Consider the following 23,817-nt stretch of genomic DNA (forward strand, 5'->3'; position numbering starts at 1 on the left):
GTCCAGTGTGTTGAGGTTGAGGTGCACTTTCGCATTCCGCTGGTGAAACTCATTGTGTGGAAATATCTTAATTTTCCTGCTTTCATAACTTTTGATTAAGCAAAAAGCCACCACACCCAGTTGCAGGCGAAAGAAAAGCTCATCTGTTCACGGAACAGCACTCCGAGGAGACGACCAATAAATCCTGACACTTTGCCGAGATGGACTTTGACGAGTATCGCAAAAGAGGTAAGTCTGTCTTTTTTTCTTCATTTTTATTAAGAGAGTGTGATTAAAGTGATTCGGTCCTTCTTTGGGCGATTGCCACGAGAGGAAAGTAATAATGAACAGAGCGAAAATTATGACAATCGTCAGTATCAATTTCGCACCCTTTTTTTTCTCTCGAATTCAACGGCTTTAATGAGGCAATAAATTCCGTGAAAGTGGGACTCCCTGCCGTCGCCATCTTACATCATATTGTGACTAATTATGTGACTGATTGCGGTTGTGGTGGAAGGTTTTCCCTGTGACGACGCAATGTAGAAAGAGGGGAAAGAAGGTGGGTGGAAAATTTTGCGCGAAATATGAATGGACGAAACAAATGGGTGGGAAATTAGTCATGCACCGGTCGACGGTTTGGGTTGGGTGGGATTTGCGCTTGTTCCGTTGTAATATGGGGGAGGGTGTGCAAGTGTTTTTGTTGCGGGGAGGATTAAAGTGCTGTAATATGTTGCTTTCTGTTGAGCTGTTGTCGGGGGAGGCATTAGTCCCTTTTCGTGGAAAATTATTAATTGCCTTTACCGCGTGGAGTATCGATTTCAGAAATTGAGATAGTTTAATGAAGTCAGTTAAAATAAAAGCGAATTTCAAAATTATAACCAAAACCTGTGATTTAAACTTAAACTTTCCTGTCTCTGTTTCTCTTCTCTAGATAATCAAGAAAATTTGTCCTAGTTTTTTCTTCTTTGCTTAAATAAATAGGTAATAATATAATTCATTCAAATAAACTTAAATGATTCGCCGAGTCGAAAAAAAATATTAGGGATACAAATTGTTGAAGTAAAAAATAATTAATATTGATAATTAAGATTGAGTAATATGATAAACAACGTTTATTAAAAATGATTTTATGTTATGACGTAAAAAAACAGTATTTATAAAACCATCATTAAATCCATAGATTTTTTTTAAAAAAAAGTTCTTTTTTGCACTCATTTAAATGTTGAAAAGTTCAACTTTTCAGCAATAATTGTTTTGGAGTTTTGATACTTATCTTGAGGGCAAATAACATTCGAGCGGGGAAAGAAACGTTTCAGTAAAAAAAACCAATTCCAAAGGTGTTGTCCCGAAATGCAAACAATGTTGTATTCATTTTTTTGCAAAAAAATGATCTTTTTGCAATTCCGTCGTGAAACTACTTACTTTTCCTGTCATTTTTGAACGACGAAATAGCCTACTTTTCTGTACCAAAAATAACAGAATCGAATAGCAACACTTTTCAAAATAAATGCTGAAAAGTTCTACTTTTCAGCACTCAAGTGGGTGCTGAAAAGTTGAGCTTTTCAGCACTTGTTTCGAAAAGTAACACTTTTCAACATTTTTTTTGATATAAACGATTAATTGACAAAATACATGAAAATTTAACATAAAATTTTACTCAGTGTGTGTTTTTTGGAATTGCAAAAAATGTTGTATGGAACTCGTTGCAAAACTTGTTTTTTTTGCTCTCTTTTCTTTTTTATCCAACTCGGTGAACCTCGTTGGATAAATGTACGACTCGTGTTGAAAAAATCCTCTTTTTGCAACTTCTTGCATAAACTACTATTTCAGCACTTCTCGTAATCCTCGTAAAAATCATTTTACACAACTTGATTGCATAATCTACTATTTTTAAATCATTAATTCCTTACACAGCAAAAAATCCAATGGTAAGATCGCATGCAAAAGCATGCACATCACCTTCGTCATGAAAGACACTTAATATTGCACAGCACACACTACAATTTTTGTACACACAAATAAATGCAACCGACGGGATTCCAACCCAGCATCACCAGTAAGGACTGGCGCCTTAGCCCGCTCGGCCATCGGACCGATGAAGAATGATGCAAATGATGAAGATAAATGCTTATATGAGCTTGACATTTTGGACAAGTAGGTTTCCCATACTGATCGGCTACATATTTCAGCGTGTAATATTACATACAATTTCATAAAATAATGCAATTTTTTTGTTGTTTATTCATAACATATTTTTTTTATCAGTAATTTTATGTTAGCAAAATTTACATTTGTGAATTCCTATAATTGAAATCACCAAAAAAATAGACAAGCATCATTTGTACAGAGAAACCTCTTTTTATGCAGTGGCGTTACGCTTTTTATTTCGTCGATTTTTCTAAAACCATGCAATATTTTTGCAATCTTCAAAAAGCGTTTTGTAGATCTGAACAAAACCTACAGATTGTTTTTAAAAGATTGCAAAAACGTTGCGTCATTTTAGAGAAATCGACAAATTATAAAAACTGTAATAAAATTAGTTATGAGTATTATCACAGACAAACAGACGTAAATCTCTTTTTAATTCCATCAATCAGGAATATAACGGCTGATTTGAATTTAAACTTAGTTCTCGGATTATCCACCAGAATAGGATGGCGCTGCAATCAAGGCACACTTTCAAATGACGTTTAAGCTAGCGCGCCAAAAGTTTCAGGTAGCGCGCCAAAAGTTTTGTTTTTTTTTTTTCTGCTGCTACTTGAGTGTGAGGATGGACCAGTTTGGAGAAGATTGGTCGGTGGAATTTTTGAATCCGGACCCGCCTCCGGGTGTGGATTCCGCTGAATGGTCTGTTGAGCATTTAGATAATCCTCAATCCTTCCCGGTCGAACCGTTAGAAGAAGAGACGCCGGATTGGTTTGAAAGTTTTATCACAAAACACGAGCTACAGGATGAAGATATGCCGGATGCGAACTGCGGCAGTCTACTGCAAGACCGACACGAGCCACTGGACGAAGAAATGCCGGAAGCTACGAGTAACGATTCCGGTGTTTTGAACATCGGAAGATTCTTAGGCAATTCCAACAACGAGACGCCGTCCCATTCAGCTGATTTTGTTATTTCATCCGTCGGCGTTGGTAAATTTCAACTAGATCTTGAATGAATGCAATTAGAAACTGAATTTGGTCTACATTATAGATGGTGTACCCCAACTTGACCAGGTGAATGGGTTAGGCAATGCAGTGTCCACCGGAATCGCCTCGCCAACCTCGAGCACGTAAGAGACCGCGAGAATCTTGACTCCGTCGTGGTTCTCAAATCCGGCCTTCGTGAATGACGCGGTGTCCAGCGATGGCAGTTGCGCGACCCGGCCGACTTCGAGGACGCAAGAGACCGCGAGAATCTTTACTCCGTCGTGGTCCTCAAATCCGGCCTTTGTGAATGACGCGGTATCCAGCGATGGCAATTGCGCGGCCCGGCCGACTTCGAGCACGCAAGAGACCGTGATAATCTTAACTCCGTCGTGGTCCTCAAATCCGGCCGTCATGAATGACGCTGTGTCCAGCGATGGCGATTGCGCTTACCACGATTTCAGCAACTCGGTATTGACAACCCGGCCGACCTCGAGAATGTTGACTCCGTCGTGGCCTCAGAATTAAACCCAAAAAAATGTATAATTTTATTTAACTATGCAAAGAAAACTATTTAAAACCAATGCAGTCTAACCAACTGGCATAAATAAATGTATTTCTAGTTATTCGAATGCTAAGCCGTTCATATTATCAATAATCGGATTAGCGAATTGTCTCTGTACATAAATGATTTTTCACGTTCAACGCCGAATCGCCGATGTTGGTCTCCAGGAAAGCTGGATGGCAGAAACTGGCCACTGGTAAGGTTGAAGATGTAGGTATAGACCGTCGACAACAAGGTCAACCTGGTCTCATACGATTATTTGGTTGCTTGCAAGTGGACTAAATTGCTTGCCGAGAAGGTAGCTTAACCTCACGCCAAGAAATTTATTATTTAAACTCATGGCCAATTTGTGGGCATTGTTCACTAACAGCGCAGTAATACCCAAACCACCCTCAAACTGGTGCATCTTTCCATCAACCTCTGCAGCCTACACGAATGTTTCCTCGGCAAGATTTACCTAGTGCATGGCCGCAATCGGTCGCGGACGTGGACCGTCTGCGTGAGTTAAGAATTTGAACTTCTTGCATTCTTCTCACATGTTGGTAAACAAATGTAAATGTTAGTAAACAAATCTCCCTCCTCTCACTACAACAAGAGTGACCGCGTTCACTCACACACTAACCAATTCTCATATACAGTGATGCTTAATGCTAGTATTGGCCACCAGATCGAGCTACTAGCTAACCTTTTTCCATTTTTTTGTGATTGATGGATTTTCGTTAAATTTGTTCAATGATTTACGTCTGTTTGTCTGTGGTATTATTTTGGGTATTCCATTTTTTTTTTTGTTTTTAAATAATCCCAGGAAACGTTGTTGGGGAGCAAAACTTTATATCTTTATTTATTTTGACTGTAATAATTATTATCTTGTTTTTATAAGCTAAATTGATTCATTTAAGACATTTTTTTTGCAGAATCGTTAGAGATTTAATTCAATTGATACATTCGAAAATGATAATTGTACAATAAACCATTTTTATTTTGCCTTGCTCAATTAAACAATTTTTGGCTTTTCTGTTTCCCAACAGAATAGTTTACTAAACAAATTTCAAGCACTTACCTAGTCTTTTTCTTAAATGATTGTTTTGCAATTTTGTGTAGTCTTTTTGCTTATTTTCAAAGTTTTGAATTAAGGATAATTATTTGGTATTTTTACAGTTTTCTTACCAGTTTACTGACAGTGCTAATCTCCTTAAGTTTAATTGTATCCATTGAGCTTGAGGCTTTAGTCACAGCCTAATTGAAAAAAGTATTTCGTTTAAATGCAGGGCTTGAAAAATATTATCAAATCTTATTTAATTGATATCATATAAAAAAAAAACAAATCAGCAAACGAAAATTAAATACTTTAAATTTTTTTATATTTCTAGCTGGAAATGGTGACATTTGTGAGGGAAAAAATAATCCAAATTAACTTATTTGAAGTTGGAGATCTAATCAAGCTTTTTTAACAATCATTACACCTTACTATTTGCAAAACAAAACAAAAAACAATCTTCTTGCATTAACGAACATTTCGTAGACATGAAAAAGAAGAAAAAAATAGTTTCTGTGCAGCACAAAACTTTTTATTTATATTTTTTTACTTTAGGGACGACATTCGAAAGAAACGACGACTGTTGGTATCCAACTGATCCACGAAGCGAAAAAAACCACCGGGCTCCAGGCGGGACTTGAACCCGCAACCTCCTCATTAGTACTGAGACGCACTGCCAATTGTACCACTGAGGCCCTTGAGATTCTAGATGTCTCAAGCCACCTTAGTGCTACGTGTGACAATTTGGTATCTTTTCCAGCCTGAGAACAGTAGACTTAGATCGCTTTGTGTTCAGTCGGTATCGTCATCATCGTCGTCTCTTTCTGGCGAATGCCGCTGAGCAGGAAGAGTGAGACTATGGCTTCATCCAGGAAGATCACAGCGGGGTTTGCTGCTTGTTATCCCTTTCAAGGCATGGGCTCCCGTTTCTTGCTCGGAACGGTTCGCATTACTGCAATGGATTTTTATTATTGTTTTTGTTTTTTTCGCTTCGTGGATCAGTTGGATACCAACAGTCGTCGTTTCTTTCGAATGTCGTCCCTAAAGTAAAAATCGGAGACATGTCGTTAGTGTCGATACAAAACAACTATATTTTTTTAGGTTTACAAAAATATTGAAATAAATGTGATGGAATGTTTTCATTTTGATGCGGATTAGCAAAACTTAAAATTCAGTAATGTTTTTCTTCGTGACACTTTTGTGAATAATAATAATTATTATTATAAGCAAGTTTTTCAAAATTTGTAACGATTAAAAATTCATTTTTGATCGAACAAAAAAAATAAGGAGCGGCCGTGGCTGACTGGTTACGGTGTTCGCTTTGTAAGCGAATGGTCCTGGGTTCGATTCCCATCTGCTCCCAACGAGAAAGTATAGGAAATATAAATCTTGAAACTCTGAACATGTACAAAAAATCAAAGGCGCTCGAGTCGGGGTTCGATCCCCCGTCCTTTGGATTGGTAAGCAAAAATGCTAAACACTAGCCCATCACGACTTGGTGAGCTATGATAGGAATTAGGAATACTGTTACCACCATCAACTATATACGCGCTGGGTCCTTGTCCATTTGACAAGGGTTCGGAAGTTCTAAATAACGTTCTAAATTCGATTGATGCAAACGTTCTTCAGGGCGGGGCTTGTCGACTCAAGCTGAGGGACCTCGCGCTCGGCTAGCCAGCGTAGAAATGGGTCACCGAAGCTCGGCAGAGCTAACACCTTCCAAATGCCTATGCGAGTTATTTGCATGTATAGAATGAGAGCTAAAAATACATGGAAACAACTCAATTTGTAAGAAGCGACCGCGTGGTCCCGTTTGGTTGGTTGCACACACACACACACACACACACACACACATTTTTGATCGAACAAAATAAAGATGTAAATTCTAGATATTTTTGAAAGAATTCAGTCTGCATTTTAAATACTATCGCATATTATCATTGAGCTAACATTGGATTGGTTTTGTCCATGATTACATAGCGATTTGAAAAAAAAAAAACTTTAAATTTCACCTTAGTTTTCCTTTAAGTAAATTTTATGTGTTCAAAGAAATTGTGTACAATTTTTTTCCAATCCGCTATTCGAAATAAATTTCCTGACTCTAAACAAAAAATCAAAAGATATTATTTCTTTATTTTTAAAACAAGAATTTTTCCTAAAGTTTCACGCCTTTTTTTATTTATATTGCATTGACAAATTTGAAAACTATTTCTTTGATACTTGATAAACAAAATAAACGTTTTATAATCTCTCTGATTCTCCCTGATGGAAAAAATTGGTTAGTTGAACATTAACTCTTTTTGAGTAATTTTATCAAAATAAAGTGTCAAAATGTTAAATTCTACAGAAATTGATGAAAAGTTCACCAGCTCCTGATGTAAAATTAAAATTCTGAAAATAATTTTAACGTTCAAAATATATTTTTAAGAATAAGTTTATTGTCTGAAAAACAAACTGTACACGCAATTTAAGGTTGTAGAAAACCGAATTATTTGAATAAAATAAAATTTTGATTTTTGATTAAAAACCATAAAATTTATTTTGTTAAAAGTTGAAAGTTTTTCAATAATTTTGAAAAGTATTTGTGTTTGCCCATTCGAGTTATAGTGAGAGGTTTGTATGAACCCCCTTAAAAAATCATTAATTTGGATTTTTGATGAGGTTTCAGGCATCCTCTTTCTAAAATTCATTTAATTTTCTAGTATCAAGAATAAAATTTGAAAAAAGTTTATTATAAAAATTATGGAACACACATTGAACACACATCAAAATTTCTTTCAGAATTAAATGTAAAAGTATTTTTATTAACTTATCTCATGTTGGACATTCCTAGTATAAACTAATTAGAATCTTGGTGAAAAAAAAATTAAAATATGTGGAACTGTGATCGGAAATCATTTGAAGGCAAAGATAATAAAATCATTGGATAACACTGCTAAATCCTCTTTTCATCGATTGTCTAATAAAAGGCGCTTTAGTAGAAATCCAACCGCCATAAAATCAACTCCAATTTTCTCCTCTCTTTTCGTTTCGTCATGTAGGCAAAGAGATGGTCGACTACATCGCGGACTATCTGGAGAACATCCGCGAGCGGCGCGTCCTGCCCGACGTCAAGCCCGGTTATATGCGCACGCTGCTGCCCGAGTCGGCCCCCCTCGAGGGTGAACCCTGGCAGACGATCATCGACGACGTCGAGCGGGTCATCATGCCGGGCGTAACGCACTGGCAGAGTCCGCACATGCATGCCTACTTTCCGGCGCTCAACTCGTTCCCCTCCATGCTCGGGGACATGCTGGCCGATGCCATCAACTGTCTCGGATTCACGTGGGTAAGAAATTGATGGAATGGAAAACGATTTGGGATTTGCTCTCGTTTGAATTTGATTTCTTTATTGGGTGAGAATTGTGTTTGATTGAAGATTTATGTTCTGATGGGATTTAGATAAACGGTGTGACTTATTTGAATTCTGATTTCAATTTGTTGATGTGATATTTAGAATGTCATGAATATTATTTATTTTTTTACATATTTTTTCGATAATTTTATATTTACGTCTAGAGTATGACTCTGGATACCATTACAAATATTTGACTAAGTTCTTATTCTTCGGCTCTAGCCTGGCAGCTATTCCATACGAAAGTTAATCTAAATTTTTTTAAATGGTTCAAAATTGGACAGGTGGAACCAAAAGTTTAAACTTAAATATTTTTTTTTTTCAATACATATATAACTTCTCGACGTTTTAATCGATTGTAGCTCCCTAGTGACATTTCAGATTTTAAGTAAGCCATAAAAACCTATCTAGATTTTATAGGGATTTTCAGAATCATCTTAAAACCTCTAAGTTTAAAAATGTTACTTGGGCTCTTTTGGACGCAAAATTTTGGAAGAAATGTTTAAAGACTGAAAACTTAGCCTGATAATTAAGAAGGTCATAACATTTAAAAATTGCGTTTTGACCATGTTTGACCAAAGAGCCTGTGTCTTAAATATTTTTATCGGATTCTCAGGAAAAGTTCACAAAACAAACTCAAAAATGGGAGATGTTCATTAGGGACCATCCATAAACGACGTGGACACTTTTTGAAGATCTAACCCATACAAATAAAATCTTTTCTGTATGGCGCGTGGACAATCGTCAATCCCCCTAAAGTGTCCACGTGGTTTATGGATGGCCCCTTAACAGAATTCCAAGGTGAGCAATTCTCCACCGAACCCAGAAATGGATTTTATTTATATTTTTTAATTGGCTCAAACTTTTTGGAGGCCTTTACTATGACCAAAGAAGCAATTTTGTGTCATTCTTAATATTCTAAAAACTTGATTGGTGTTTTCGGCAAAGTTGTAGGTATTGATGAGGACCATGCAGAGAAAAATGGTACACGGAATTTAATTTGCCGATTTTTTAATAAAAGCTTTTGTCCCAAAATTCCCAGAATTCTAGAAATTTTGCAATTTTTGAAATTGATTTTTTTTTTTGTAAAGACAGTAATTTTGGGAAAATATCTTGAATTTTGCCAAAAAACATTTCAAAATAATTTTTAATGCAACATTAAATTCACGATCGAAAAAAACAAATTTTCATAAATTTTAATTTTATTTACGAAATAACCGCTGCAAATAATAATTTCGGAAGGCTACAAAAATTTACTACAATTTTGCTTTTTGATATTGTGGATCGGATTACAAGTTGCTGAATACAGCTTCATAAAGTTTAAATTTTGTGATAAATTAGGATTTTTCATTAGCTTTTATATTTTAAATTTGATTTTTAATGAACGTCAAAAAAGTTTAAAACCTTTAATATTTTTCAAAACTCATTTTTTAATGATATTACGGGTACTTGAATTGAACCATCTCAAATTCTTCCAAAAAGCAAATTTTTAATTTTTTAATTTTTCTATTCATACTTGTTTTTACATTTATAAAATGCAAAATAAAAACTGCGAAATTGCAAAGAATTATTCCATTGAAAGAATGTATGACCAAAGTTTGAAAGACATAAGGTCGAATGGACAAAAGGTCGAAATAAAAAAAAACATTTTACAAAACAAATCATTTTTTGTGAGCCGAAACACACAAATATTGAAAAACAGCTATGAAAAGGTGATTGAACGTTTTTCTTTAATTTCAATTTAATATTCCTAAAAATTTAGAGGTCATCTTTAAAAAAACTTGCGCCCGGATTATTGAAGACTTTTGAAGGGGGCGGGGGAGGGCTATGTTTTTGAATCCAGGTTTTTCTTAGGATCTATTGTGACCATGAAAGATAGATTGAAAAAGGATAGAAAACTTGCTACAACATTTAAGAAGCAAGACTTTTTAATTTTTGAAACTATTTGAATTTGAAAGAATGTAAAAGTCTCTAAAATATTTCAATAATTTTCATAAATAAAATAAAAACTTACAAATATTTTAGGAGTATTGAGCATATTTGAAAGAATGTAAAAATTTACAAAATCATTACGACAGTCAAGAAAAGGTTTTTTTTTAATAAAATAATAACTTAAAAAATATTTAAGAGGTATTTTTTTAGGAACTGCTCGTGTTGGAAAGAACAAAAAAACTCACGTAAATATTTTGACAATCAAAAATAGGTTGTTTCAAAAAATAAAATAGATACTTGAAAAATATTTTAGAAGTCGAACTATTTTTGGAAGAACTGCTCATGTTGACTAGAACTCTCCTCATAAAATGGTTTGGAAGTTATTCAATTTATGTTAAAAAAAATCTTTTCTTAAAGGATGGATAAACCAAGGATAAGGTTTTTTTTCAAACATTCGAAACATGAAAGAAATTTATATTTTCATTCTATCTTTTGCATTTGAAAATGGTTTTCCGAAAAAATCAATGTTTCTTGTAGGAGAATGAATCACCCGGACACTTTTTTTTGTTAAATTTACCTAACCTGTCATTTGGGTCCAAAAGAAATGATTTTATGATTTTTATGATGATTTTTAAGAATTGTTTAATTTATGTTTTTTTGTCGAAAATTACACAAATAAACTAGGTCCTCTCTCACCATCACCAAAATTGCGTTAAACTATTCTAAAGACGATAACTTCGCAAATATGCATCTGATTTTCAATGTCAAAAAATGCAAAAAATAGTGATTTGAATTTGAATATATTTGAATTCGAAAGGTCAAAAAATTTCACGCTATACGTTAGACGAGACGCTAGAAGAGAAAAAAAATAACTCAAAATTAGATTATTTAAAGCGTTTTTGACCAAAACTAATTTTAAACATTTTTTTGCAAAATACAACCGGACTTTGAATAATCGAATCATCGGATAACTATATCAGGGTTTTTTGTTTTTTTGCTGTCTTATTTTGGGTTCTTGAGCTAAAATATGTCTCAAAATTAAATCTGGGCTGTACAAGGATAGAAATCCTGTATGCTAATCCGGTAACTCTATGTTGTCGAATTTGTAAACATGTGTAAACATTTGACATGTCGTCAGTTGTGTGCTATCTTGTGACAACGACCATTTAGTACATTTCGAGAAAATCGTTTTTTAAAGTTTGTTGGTAAATAATTTCAAAATTATGAATGATAGAGCCAAACTTCTTGAAGCAATCGGTTCGTATACTATCGCTTAACAAACGCTCCAAGTTTCAACTAATTTGATTACACCAGTTAAAAGATACAGTAAATAATGAAAACAAAAATCTGAAAAGCACGTGTCACAAGTGTGTTTCGAAAGTAAAATTGTACTACGTGTCACAAGTGTGCACAGAATTCCCATACAAACTAAAATAGGCTTAAATCAATAGATTTACCGACTTAATCAGTATATTTTCAAAAACAAAAGATTGCATTGCCTTCACAAAATGTGTATCAACATAAATTTGTGAAAAACAAGAAAAATTTTCCACATTTTCCAACAACATGTATGACGTGTCACAAGTGTGCACGATCATTTTGATGATAAATTGGTCTATGTCACAAGTGTGTATTGCGATATCCGGGAAACGGAAGCGAGTTTCCAAAATCGGGTTAACGCATCTTGTAGTGTTTGTTAAGTATAGCAAAACGTCATCATTAACTTATTGTCGACCAAAATGGTCTATGTCACAAGATAGCACACAGCTGACGATGTTTCAAAAATCGTCAATATTTTTTATTTTTCGATTTTGAACAACAACGTTGTCGATTTTGAAAAAATATATATACAGTGAAATCGTAGAAAAGGGTTGACAATTTTGGAAACATTTCTGTTTTTACATAATCGACAATATAGAGTTACTGAACTAGCTTACAGGATGTCTATCCATGTAGTAAACATATTTGAAAAAAATATGTATGCGAAGACTTGCTATTGACTTTATATTTTTTATTTTGAAAGAAACTGCACTCAAAATCAGAAGTACCCTTCAAAAAGTGTTTTTTTTTCTTTGGTATGACAGATAAAGGGTAGATAGAACCCTTTTTGCGGGGTTCTTCTGATTTTGAGTTATCACATTAAACAAAATTTATTGGCAGATTTTGATAATTTTATTTTGGATATTTTATGACTTTTTAAATTTAGATTTTAGTAAGCTAAATCATGTGTTTTATCAAACCAATTTGGTCCTTCCCTAATCACCCCGCAGGCCTCCTCCCCGGCCTGCACCGAGCTCGAGTCGATCGTGATGAACTGGCTGGGCAAGATGATCGGCCTGCCGGACGACTTCCTGCACATCCCGGGCGTCAGCAAGGGCGGCGGGGTGATCCAAACGACGGCCAGCGAAGCGACGCTGGTGTGTCTGCTGGCGGGCCGCACCCAGGGCATCCGGCGCTTTCACGAGCACAGCCCCGGCCAACAGGACGCGGAAATCAACGCCCGGCTGGTGGCGTACTGCTCCGACCAGGCCCACTCCAGCGTCGAGAAGGCCGCCCTAATCGGATTGGTCCGGATGAGGTACATCGAGGCGGACGACGGTCTCTGCCTGAGGGGACGCGCCCTGGAGGAGGCCATCGAGGAGGACATCAAGCGGGGGCTGATTCCGTTCTGGGTAAGTTTGCGAGGGGTGTGAGTGACAAATCTGCTTACGGGAGGGTGAAAGTTTTTTTTTTTTGCGGTTGTGGTTTGCCTTTGCTTACTCTCTGGGGATGCAATTAGTTGAGGAAGCGTGGGATGCTGATAGGAGCAACAAGTGGTGGCATTTGGAAAGAGAGGATGGTTAATGAAACACTAATTAAGCTGGACAGTGGTTGGAGGCAGCAGATGATACTGTTAGTTCAAATTGAAAAATTCTTCAAATTTCCCCTTAACAGGTCTGTGCCACCCTCGGTACCACAGGTGCGTGCGCCTTCGACAACCTGGTTGAAGTGGGGGACGTTTGCAAAAAATACAAGCTGTGGCTGCACGTGGACGCCGCCTACGCTGGAAGTGCGTTCATCTGCCCGGAGTTCCGGGTGTGGCTAAACGGGATCGCACAGGCGGACTCGATCGCGTTCAATCCGTCCAAATGGCTAATGGTCCACTTCGATTGTACCGCTATGTGGTGAGATGTTTAGGGGGTTTTGGGAGGTAGAATTTGAGTATTTAAGAGAAACGTAAACTTTTCAGGGTCAAAAACAGTGGAGCACTTCACAGAACGTTCAACGTGGAGCCACTCTATCTTCAGCACGAGAATTCTGGGTTGGCCATCGATTACATGGTAAGATATTGAAGTCCCTATACCATGAAGACTTTACAGAGGTTCTTCCCGTTACAGCACTGGCAGATTCCGCTGAGCAAACGATTCCGCGCTCTGAAGCTATGGTTCGTACTGCGAAGCTTCGGCATCAAGGGACTTCAGAAGCACATCCGCGAGGGCGTCCGACTTGCACAGAAGTTCGAGGCTCTTGTACTGGCTGATCACCGGTTCGAAATCCCCGCAGCACGTCATCTGGGAATGGTCGTTTTCCGACTCCGCGGTGAAAATGACCTTACGGAGAAGCTGCTCAAGAGGTTGAACCACCGCGGGAACATGCACGCCGTTCCGGCTTCACTGAAGGGCAAGTACGTGATCCGGTTTACAGTGACTTCGACCTACACGAACAACGAGGACATCCTGAAGGACTGGAACGAGATCCGGCTGGTGACCAGCGAGCTTCTGCAGGAGTTGGACGTCAAGATCGCCGACAGGTCGCGCGTTCCGTTGAAAGGTAAGACCCAATTACGCCGATTTCTCCCTAATATCGCCAGTTTCACGAAACACCTTGTGATCGCGTCCACAAAATTACACTTCTCACGTAGTTGTGCGATAGTTTTTAGAACAAGACTCCCCCTTTGCCGTCTCTCGTTGTAGATACGCGCGAGAAGAACGAAGCGTTCGGGTCGAGCCTGCTGCTGGCCAACTCGCCCATGTCACCGAAGATCGTGAACGGCTCATTTGCGGCCATCTTCGACGCGGACGAGTTCCTGGCCAAGGTGTACGCCGGCATCAGGATTTCGGTGAGTTGCCTTCTTAATCTTTTGAAACAAACTCGATTTCATTCTCTCCTCGCCCACAGAACCAGGACTCCCCGGCGATGCGACGCCGCGTGCGCGGGATCCTGATGTCCGGCAAGCAGTTCTCGCTCGACTCCCGGATGGACCTCGTCGTGCAGGGCATCAGCCCGGGCGAGGTCAAGAACGGGATCGAGTCCAAGGCCATCACCGAAGACTGCGAAGAGGTTTGGGAAGGTACGAAGGGAAGGTAGCGTAGCGGCTTTTTAACTACCCTCGTGTTTGTGACTCTGTGATTTATGTTGACTGTGTGTGTGTTTAAATGTTGTAATTTTACGTTATTAATGCTAACATTTTTCAAAATCCTCAGTTCATTACCCTGCTTTCAATGTTTTACTCGTTAAATTCCGTGCAAGTTCTATGCGACTTGCACGCAATGTTGTGTTCAAGCTATGCTTGGAAAGCATTGTCTAAAGCTCTCTCTGTGATTCCATGACCGCGTGCTTTTTATGCTGCTGCTGTTGGAAAACCACTTTCGACGACACGAAAACCAGCTTGTGAGCAGATGGAAATTGTCGACCAAGGTAAGCTTGACGAACGGTGGAGGTGGTGGGTAGTGCGATGTACTCGAATCGAGCAGTTTTTCTGGAGGAATATAATTAATTGAAGATGACTGTATTCTTCTTAGTGGAAGTCAAGTTAAAAAAAAATATATTTTTCTTTTGCATTATGGCCAAGGCATAATTTATTTCAAGATTTAAAAAAAAAAATACTTTTTAGGAACAAGAGCTGATAATTCAAATTATTTTTTTTGTCTTTTCCTTGGCCTTAACCGTAGCTGAGCGAGAAAACTTAAAATATCTCCAAAATGTTAAATAAACCAACTATTTTTATAAATCATCTTTGGCCGTTGCAATTATAGCATCATTTCGTATGCCTTATAAGGACTTTTCAGACTTTTATTTCTATTTTATCGAAATAAATCCATTTCCTAAAATCCGTGATTTTTTCGATTTGTTTCAGATGACAAAACCTCGCAATTGTTAAGACATAGAGAAGTGCAGAGAAAATGTTTAGCAAGTTTGCCTAGTTTATAATAAAAATAGGAATTTAATTGATTTTTTAAATCTTCGAATAGCTGAGCAAATTCTCTTTTTTTATTTTTTTGTTCTTGGACTTTCAGTATGGACAATTTGATAGTTGCTAAGATAAAGCTTTTGCAAAAAATTAAAAAAAAAAACCTTACTTAATCCACCATTAGGCGGTTGGTGCCTTCCTCACATTTTGAGTGTAATGCTAGGTAATATCTGAGATCCGGCCTCCAAAAAGTTCATAAATAACACTTAAGTGCTTATAACTTTTGATAGGGTTGTCAGATCTTCAACCTACTGAACTCGTTAGAAAGGTCTTTTGATTACCTATTCAACGACAGTTCGCATGATAGATCCGGACAACGTTTTCATCGAAATATATGAGATCCGGCCTCTAAAAAGTTCATAAATAACACTGTGCTTATAACTTTTGATAGGGTTGTCAGATCTTTAATCTTTTGAACTCGTTGAAAAGGTCTTTCAAATACCTTTCTAAAAATGTATAACATGACGAGGTTTCTTACAAAAACCACCCTTTTTACAATCTTCCGGACTTTTGTTAAAATCGTTTTTTTAGCATAACTTTTGAAGTACTTAACTAAACTTTATCATTTTCAATAGCGACTTATGGGACCCTAAGACGGATCAAATGAGACCAAATCGGGTCAGCCAGTGCCGAGATAACTCAGTGCAATTTTTTTTAATCAACATCCCACCACACACACAGACATTTGCTCAAAATTTGATTCTGAGTCGATATGTATACATGAAGGTGGGTCTAGGAGGTCAAATTAAGAATTTCGTTTTTCGAGTGATTTTATAGCCTTTGCTCAGTTAAGGTGAGGAAGGCAAAACATGAATTTAGGTTTTTCTTAGTGTCATAAGGCATTATTAAAAAAAACGAAGTGCTTGTGAAATTTTCCAATGCTCCCGAAAAAATATATAATATTATCAAAATTTTGAATTCTAGCTATTATTTGAGTTCCTTTTTTAAAAATTGCAGGCTAGATGTTAAAATTTTGAAACTGTTATTTTTCGGGAAGATCGGAAAATTTTCCTAATGTTTCATTTTTTAACATTGAAAATCTGCAAATAGTTTTCTTGTAGAGCCTTAAAACAACTGGCTTTAGAGCTATCGATTTTTTTGTAAAAAATAGATGTATGAATAGATGACACTGAAAACCCGATTTTTATTAATTTTTATATCGGCAAAAAATAGGTAATTATCCGATTTTGAAAGTCCAGGTCCAATTTAAAGAGTTCTTTCATAGCTTTTAGAAACAAATATTTTAAGCAACAAATTAATAGGTGGACACAAAAAACAGAAATTATTATTCTTATTTCTACCATAAATTAATCTTAAATTAATTATTTAAAAAGTATGAATTTATTTATTTAAAAAGTATTAAAAAAATTATAGAACTTTTCGAATGCATTTTCGTTTCTACATAACAAAATTTAAGTCAAAGAAACTTTATGAGGAATCAATATTTCTCAAAAACAAATATATTTTTCAAAAAAATATTATAAATACTGAACATAATAAACTAGTTATAAAAAAATCTGATTTAGAAAAAAATATTTTGTGAAAAAATTTAAAAAATACTGATTGAGAAATGATTGGATAATGAAGCTTGAGCTTGATTCGGGCCAAAAGCATATCCTTTACCTTTCTGTAGTAAGAAAGGTAAAAAGAAAAAAATCCTGGTATTTGTTTCCAAGAACAGTCCTCATCGATACCTACAACTTTCCTGGAGACACCAAATAGATCAGAAAATTGCTTCAAAAGATTTAAGTTAATTTTATTTACAATTTTTGTATTGTCAGGTGTCAAAATTGTACGGAGAAATATATGGGTGAACCATTGACACATTTTGCCACCGAGTTATAATCTTTTAGAAAAATTGGAAATGGTTTTCTGGAAAAAAAATTGACGGTGCTCATCAACCAGGGCTTTTGCACCCAGATTTTTGTTACAGACATTTTAGTATTTTCAAAACTACGGGTACTACCGAAATATTTTTTTATTCATCCCCTTAACTACTGTTCACAAAGTAATTTACAACAAAGTTTAACTTATTTTGCAATCCCGTTGTTGCAGGATTGGGTCCGTAAGTTTGACACTTTTGGAATAAGAAGACAACAACTTCCTTCGTTGATGTGCACCCTTAATCAAGTTTTTTTTTTAAATTAATTGTTGATGTGAAATCAAATTTTCAATGAAATTTTCCTCATGTCCATTTCTAAAAATATATTTTTGAGTTCAGAAAATTTAAAAAAATGCCTGAAAGACATTGAAGATTGAAAGCTTGTTTGCTAAAATACAGCAAATTAAAGAAAGTTTTTAATGTTTCATTCAAACATTCCCACATTTCTAATTCCAACTTCTCAGCAACTAATGGTCTAATTTTCAGTTTTAAAAATGAATCAATCGTATTATCTATGAATTTTATGAATTTCAATTCATATTAATAAGTGGCTATGGCTTTATAGGCTATAGATTTATAAATCTTGAAAACGAAGCACTTTATAAATATTACTGTAAAGTAATTCTCGATTGCAAATTTGATTCTGCATAAAAAACGGAAATAAATTTGTGTTAACTGCAATTGCATTGTAAAAAATAAATACGGATTTTGGCAAATTTATTTTTTATGAAAAAAGTCAATTTCAAAACAGAAAAAAAATTCCACTCACCTATTTTTTCAAATATTCCTCAAAACCTACAACTTTGTTGAAGACTCCAAATCGATCAGAAATATTCTGCGAAGGCTACCGATTTTTGAATATTTCCGTACCATTTTGCCTTCCTCACTGAGGTAAGGCTATAATCCTGCTCTAAAAATGAACTTTGTATAAAAACGTCGTAGACCCACCTTCATGTATACTTATCGACTCAGAATCGAAATCTGAACAAATGTCTGTGTGTATGTGTGTGTGTATGTATGTATGTGACCAACAAACTAGCTCATGTTTCTCGGCACTGACTGAACCGATTTGAACCGAACCTGTTGCATTTGACTTGGTTTAGGGTCCCATAGATCGAGTTTTATACAGATTGAAGTTTCGATAAGTAGTTCAAAAGTTATGTATAAAAATGTGTTTTCACATATATCCGGATCTCACTTAAATGTATGTAAACTATGTCCGGATCCACCTTCCGACCCATCGTTAGTTAGGTTATCAAAAGACCTTTCCAACGAGTCCAAAACATTGAAGATCTGGCAACCCTGTCTCGAGATATGGCCATTTAAGTGATATTTATGTACTTTTTGGAAGCCGGATCTCACTTAAATGTATGTAAACTATGTCCGGATCCACCATATGACCCATCATTGGTCAGGTTATCAAAAGACCTTTCCAACGAGTCCAAAACATAAAAGATCTGGCAACCCTGTCTCGAGATATGGTCACTTAAGTGATATTGATTTACTTTTTGGAAGCCGGATCTCACTTAAATGTAAGTAAACTATGTCCGGATCCACCAACCGACCCGTCGTTGGTTAGGTTATCAAAAGACCTTTCCAACGAATCCAAAACATTGAAGATCTGGCAACCCTGTCTTGAGATATGGCCACTTAAGTGATATTGATTTACTTTTTTGACGCCGGATCTCACTTAAATGTATGTAAACTATGTCCGGATCCACCATACGACCCATCGTTGATTAGGTTATCAAAAGACCTTTCCAACGAGTCCAAAACATTGAAGATCTAGCAACCCTGTCTCAAATATGGTCACTTAAGTGACATTTATGTACTTTTTTGAAGCCTGATCTCACTTAAATGTATGTAAACTATGTCCGCATCCATCATCCGACATATCGTTGGTTAGATTATCAAAAGACCTTCCCAACGAGTCTAAAACATTGAAGATCTGGCAACCCTGTCTCGAGATATGGCCACTTAAGTGATATTGATGTGCTTTTTGGAAGCCGGATCTCACTTAAATCTAATCTAATCTAATCTAATCAGACCCTAGCGCAGCCAATCTTTCCAAGGGATCCTGGAGAGTGCCTTAGGTTTAGATGACGCCTAGCACTCTTCTTGTCATTTATTAACATTTGTAGTGCGCCATTGCATTAGAATGCATTGAAACATCACAAGCGTTAAACCGGCCAGGCCTACTGCGTAAAGCCGTATCGCAGAGATGACTCGTAATTGGGTTGAGTTTGAGCACTGAGTGTTCGAACAACAACACAATTCTGAATCGACAGGGGAGGAAGAAGCGTGGGGACACACCACCATACGCTCCGAGATTTTTGGTTGTATTCGTTGGGAGCACCATGCTAAGAAGGTTTGGTACTCCGGGACCCTCTGGGATGGGACATTGTATTTCCACGAATGCCCTGGACACTATTTGCCGTGGTTATAGCGCCACAACTCGCTCTCTGTAACAGTATTCCTAATTCCAGTCCAAGCTCACCAAGTCGTCATGGCCTAGTGGTTAGCATTTTTGCTTACCAATCCAAAGGACGGAGGATCGAACCCCGCCTTGAGCGACTTTGATTTTACGTTCATATTCATCATTTCTAATTTATGTGTTCTTAACTTTCTCGTTGGGAGCAGATTGGGCATCGAACCCAGAACCATTCGCTTACAAAGCGAACACCGTAACCAGTCAGCCACGGCCGCTCCTAGGAAGCCGGATCTCACTTAAATGTATGTAAACTATGTCCAGATCCACCAACCGACCCATCGTTGGTTAGGTTATCAAAAGACCTTTCCAACGAGTCCAATACATTGAAGATCTGGCAATCATGTCTCGAGATGTGGGCACTAAAGTGATATTTATGTACTTTTTTATTCCTGATCTTAAAAATAGATGAGATTTGTGTACAACCCCATCATATCAGCCATTGTTGGTAATGAGTGAGGAAGGCTCCAACCACATAGGTGGATTAAGTTAGTTTTTGTATGGATAGCTGCCAAAACTGTATGGAGACTTGTATGGGTGAACAAATGACAAAAAATGGGTTCTTTGATCATAGGGAAATGCCGAATAAAAAAACAAAAATCTGAAATGCTTGTAAAAAACCTGAGCAGGGTTGTAAGACCTCCAAATGACTAGACTAGACTCATTGAAAAGTAATTTTGATTTCATATCCATTACCTAGCCAACGATAGGTTTAATTATCGGTCCGAATATAATTTCAATATAAACATGTTAGATTCAGCTTCCAAAAAGTATATAAACATCAATTATTAAAAAGTGGTCATAACTAAAGTCAGGGTAGCCAGATCTTGAAGTACTTACACTTATTCCCGGGCAGACGGTAATAACAAAATTAATAATATTTCAATAACAAATCCTGTTAAAATAACAAAAAGTGTTATTATTTTATCCTGAAGTTCAACTTCAAGAAGAAAAAATAATAACAGTTTCTGATAAAATAACAAAATTTGGTATTGAAGTGATATTATATTGAAAATGTTTAATAACACGCTAAAAAGAGGAAATGTTATACATTTCAAAAACTCTCCTGATAACAAAATTTCTTATTCGTTCTGTATACTGACTTAGAAATAAAACTACCATAAATCGCATAAATGGAAATGTTTCTAAGTGTCCATAACACAATCTGTTATTAATTTTTCTTTTGTTAAATATGTTTAGATCTTTGGGATAATTTTGTCTAATTTCGTCGGGGTCATTATTTTGCCCATGAAATGGGGTCCTTAAGCTAAAGTTATTCTAAAAAGTTGAAATTTTGAAGGTGGTTTTTATTATTATTTGATATACCCCATAAGGGACTATGCTAAAATTGGCTAGAACTATGGGATAATTTTGACCAATTTCGTCAGGGTCATTATTTTGGCCATGAAATGGGGTTCTTAAGCTAAAATTATCCTAAAAAGTTGAAATTTTGAAAGTTGATTTTTTTAATTATTTGATATACCCCCTAAGGGATTTTGCTGAAATTGGCTAGAACTATGAAATAATTTCGACAAATTTCATCGGAGTAATTTATTTCACCATAAAATGGGGCTTCAAGCTAAAATTTATCGGATCAAATTAACTTTTGAGAGTTCACTTTTTTTTAAATTTTGTTATATTCCCTAATGGAATTGATTATTTATTGAGAATTTTTGAAGTGTGAATAACAAAAACTGTTATTAATTTCACAGAGCCAGGAAGTCGGAGCTGACGTTGTAGTTCGAGCTGGAGTGAGACCTCGGAGACTGCATCGGATTCAGCTAATTTTCAGCAACTTTTACTTGAAGTCGGAATCTGTAAAGTCGGGTATTTTTCGAGAGCTGAAGTCGTCGTTGGCGTCATATCCTGCATCCAGAGTCGGAGTTGTTTTCAAAGTATGGATTCAAAGTCGCTTGAAAGTACCCGACTCTGCAGCCCTGACTAGTACAGAGGAGTTATGGCAACTGCAGGTTTATTTGCGAATTACAAATAAACCAAAACAATAACTTTTTTTTTGTTATGGAGATATACCAGTTCAATAACATTTGTTGTTATTATGCTGCTCCACCTCTCCGCACAAAATAACAAATCTTGTTATTCCTTCATGATTCCTTCTGTGTTATTGGTTTGTTATTGCAATAACAACATAATAACAGTTTAAGTTATTCTTCGAACAAATCTTTGTTATTGATTTTTGTTATTTAAACAACTAATCCGATCATCCGAACAACATATTTCGATCTTCTCACAATATCAAAAACTGACCTTCCCAAGTTATTTCCGTCTGCTCGGGTTGGGAAGATTTTTGAATTAGAAAATAGATTTTGTGAAACAGTTGCATTTTTTTTTTTCAGAATAATCATGAAACAGTGGCAACCCTGCCATGAATTTGTTGTTGTTGATAATTTATTTGTTACTAGCAGCTTTAACCTCATTGGTCATTTACTGCTCTGAAAAATGATTAATATGAAGGCCTGTTTATATTAAAATAAATGTCATGATTTTTTTTTAAAAGTGATCGAAAAAAATAAGTAGGAGAATATTTTTACTAAACTAAAGAAAACGCATTTCTTTGTGAAATCTGACACGATTTGATTACATATATGGTAGGGAAGAAATGGTCGTTTCTGTTTGTTTTTAACCATAACTTTCAAAATTTCAACACATTTCTTCCCTCTCACCCCACCAGATGTCCTCCTGGAGTCCCTGGACGCCCAGTTCCTGCTACCGATCCCCCTGCTCTCACCCTGTCCGCCATCGCTGACGCCGACACCCCCATCCAGCCCACGTCATCACCATCAGCAACGCCAGCTCCGCTCGCACTCGGTCGACGCGGGCATCGTTCATGCCCAGAGTAAGCTGCTGAGCCGGGCCGCCGCCGTCACCTTCAACTCCACCTCGTCCAACTCGAGCCTGCTAAATCTGCTGCTCAAACCGTGCAGCAAGTCTGAACCTTACTTTTCGTCCGAATCTCTCGCCTCAACTCCACCGATTTCGCCAAACTCCACGGCCAAAGTGTCGTACGACTCGAATTTGGACTCGATCGACGAAAATCTTCCGGTGGCCAGGTTCAGTCAGAGTCCCAAGCGTCGTTGTTCGGACAATTCGCACCTGTTTTCGATGGCGCGGCCAAATGTATTTCCGGAGAAGCGACAATCCGAACCAACCATCCGGTACGCGTTCTACAATAAAAGTTTCGACATTCTGTGTCCGCGGCAGCAACCGGCCAAGGTTCTGTCCCAGAACGATCTCTCTAAGCGACCCTTTCGGAGGCAAATCTCCACGATCGACGAAATATTCGTGGACGATGAACACAGCGCAGAGCTTCAGCAACGCAAGCTGAAGTTGATGGCGCCAAAGTTTAAGTGTTGCGTGTCGGACGAGGACGGACGGTGCATCAACTATGATCCAATTTATCACAATCACGAGGTGGATCTGAGTGAGGACGAACTGTTGAGGCAGGTGCTCTGTTTTGAGGAGAATTTCGTCGAACGGTGTGAGCAGATTTGTCCCCAACAGCAAGAGCAGGATGAGAATGAAAATGAGGAAGAGTGTATGGACGATGGCGGTTGTGTTGCCAGCAATGTGGAATCGCCGCGGATTGTGAACAACTCGGGGAAGGGGGTTTGTGACGACGAGATTATCTACGAGAATGCGAGGGTTTGTCGGAAGTGTGGTCACTACACGGTGACGTTATAATATTCGGTGAATAATAGCTTCTACTTGTATCATTACTACAATTATAACTGTTGGCAGAGATGCGAAGAGATTAGGTTAAAATCACATATATTATCGTGTAATTTAGTTGGTAAGTTGGTGTCCGTGTTAATGTTATTCGAAATGCTACTTAAAAGGTTGTTAGTAGAATGTATAGCTGTTTTAGTCGATCGGTAAAAGTTGCGGACGATGGTCACTAGTTAAACTACATTGTTTATTTTACTATCCCTAATAATTTCAAGTTTATATAACTATATCTTAGCATCTAAAGTTGTTAAAAAATATTAAATTTTTATGCAAACAAATTCAGTTCAAATGTTAGTTGATATTTTGTTTGTATAATATGATGATTTAAATTAATTTTACATACCCATTGTTAAAAGAACAGAACAAAGTTTACAAAAGTGAACCTCTCTAGTTGTCCAAATTTAGTTGGAGAAAAAACACGTGCCCCAAAATTTCG

General features: G+C 36.8%; 1 protein-coding gene across 2 annotated transcripts; it reads left to right on the forward strand.

The window, feature by feature from the left end:
• LOC120424415 (histidine decarboxylase) lies at positions 1-23,817 on the forward strand. 2 transcript variants are annotated; one of them, XM_039588525.2, is made up of 10 exons: positions 1-228; positions 7,753-8,039; positions 12,308-12,709; positions 12,972-13,201; positions 13,267-13,357; positions 13,415-13,847; positions 13,991-14,136; positions 14,196-14,367; positions 14,685-14,714; positions 22,327-23,817. In XM_039588525.2, exons 1-10 carry the CDS (start codon positions 201-203, stop codon positions 23,334-23,336), a joined length of 2,829 nt encoding a protein of 942 aa, XP_039444459.1. In that variant the 5' UTR covers positions 1-200; the 3' UTR covers positions 23,337-23,817. The 2 variants fall into 2 exon arrangements, with proteins under 2 accessions (XP_039444459.1, XP_039444460.1); XM_039588526.2 differs by having other exon boundaries at positions 5-228; positions 14,196-14,380; positions 22,327-22,435.

The sequence above is a fragment of the Culex pipiens genome, chromosome 2, assembly GCF_016801865.2.
Source record: "Culex pipiens pallens isolate TS chromosome 2, TS_CPP_V2, whole genome shotgun sequence".
NCBI lineage: Eukaryota > Metazoa > Arthropoda > Insecta > Diptera > Culicidae > Culex > Culex pipiens.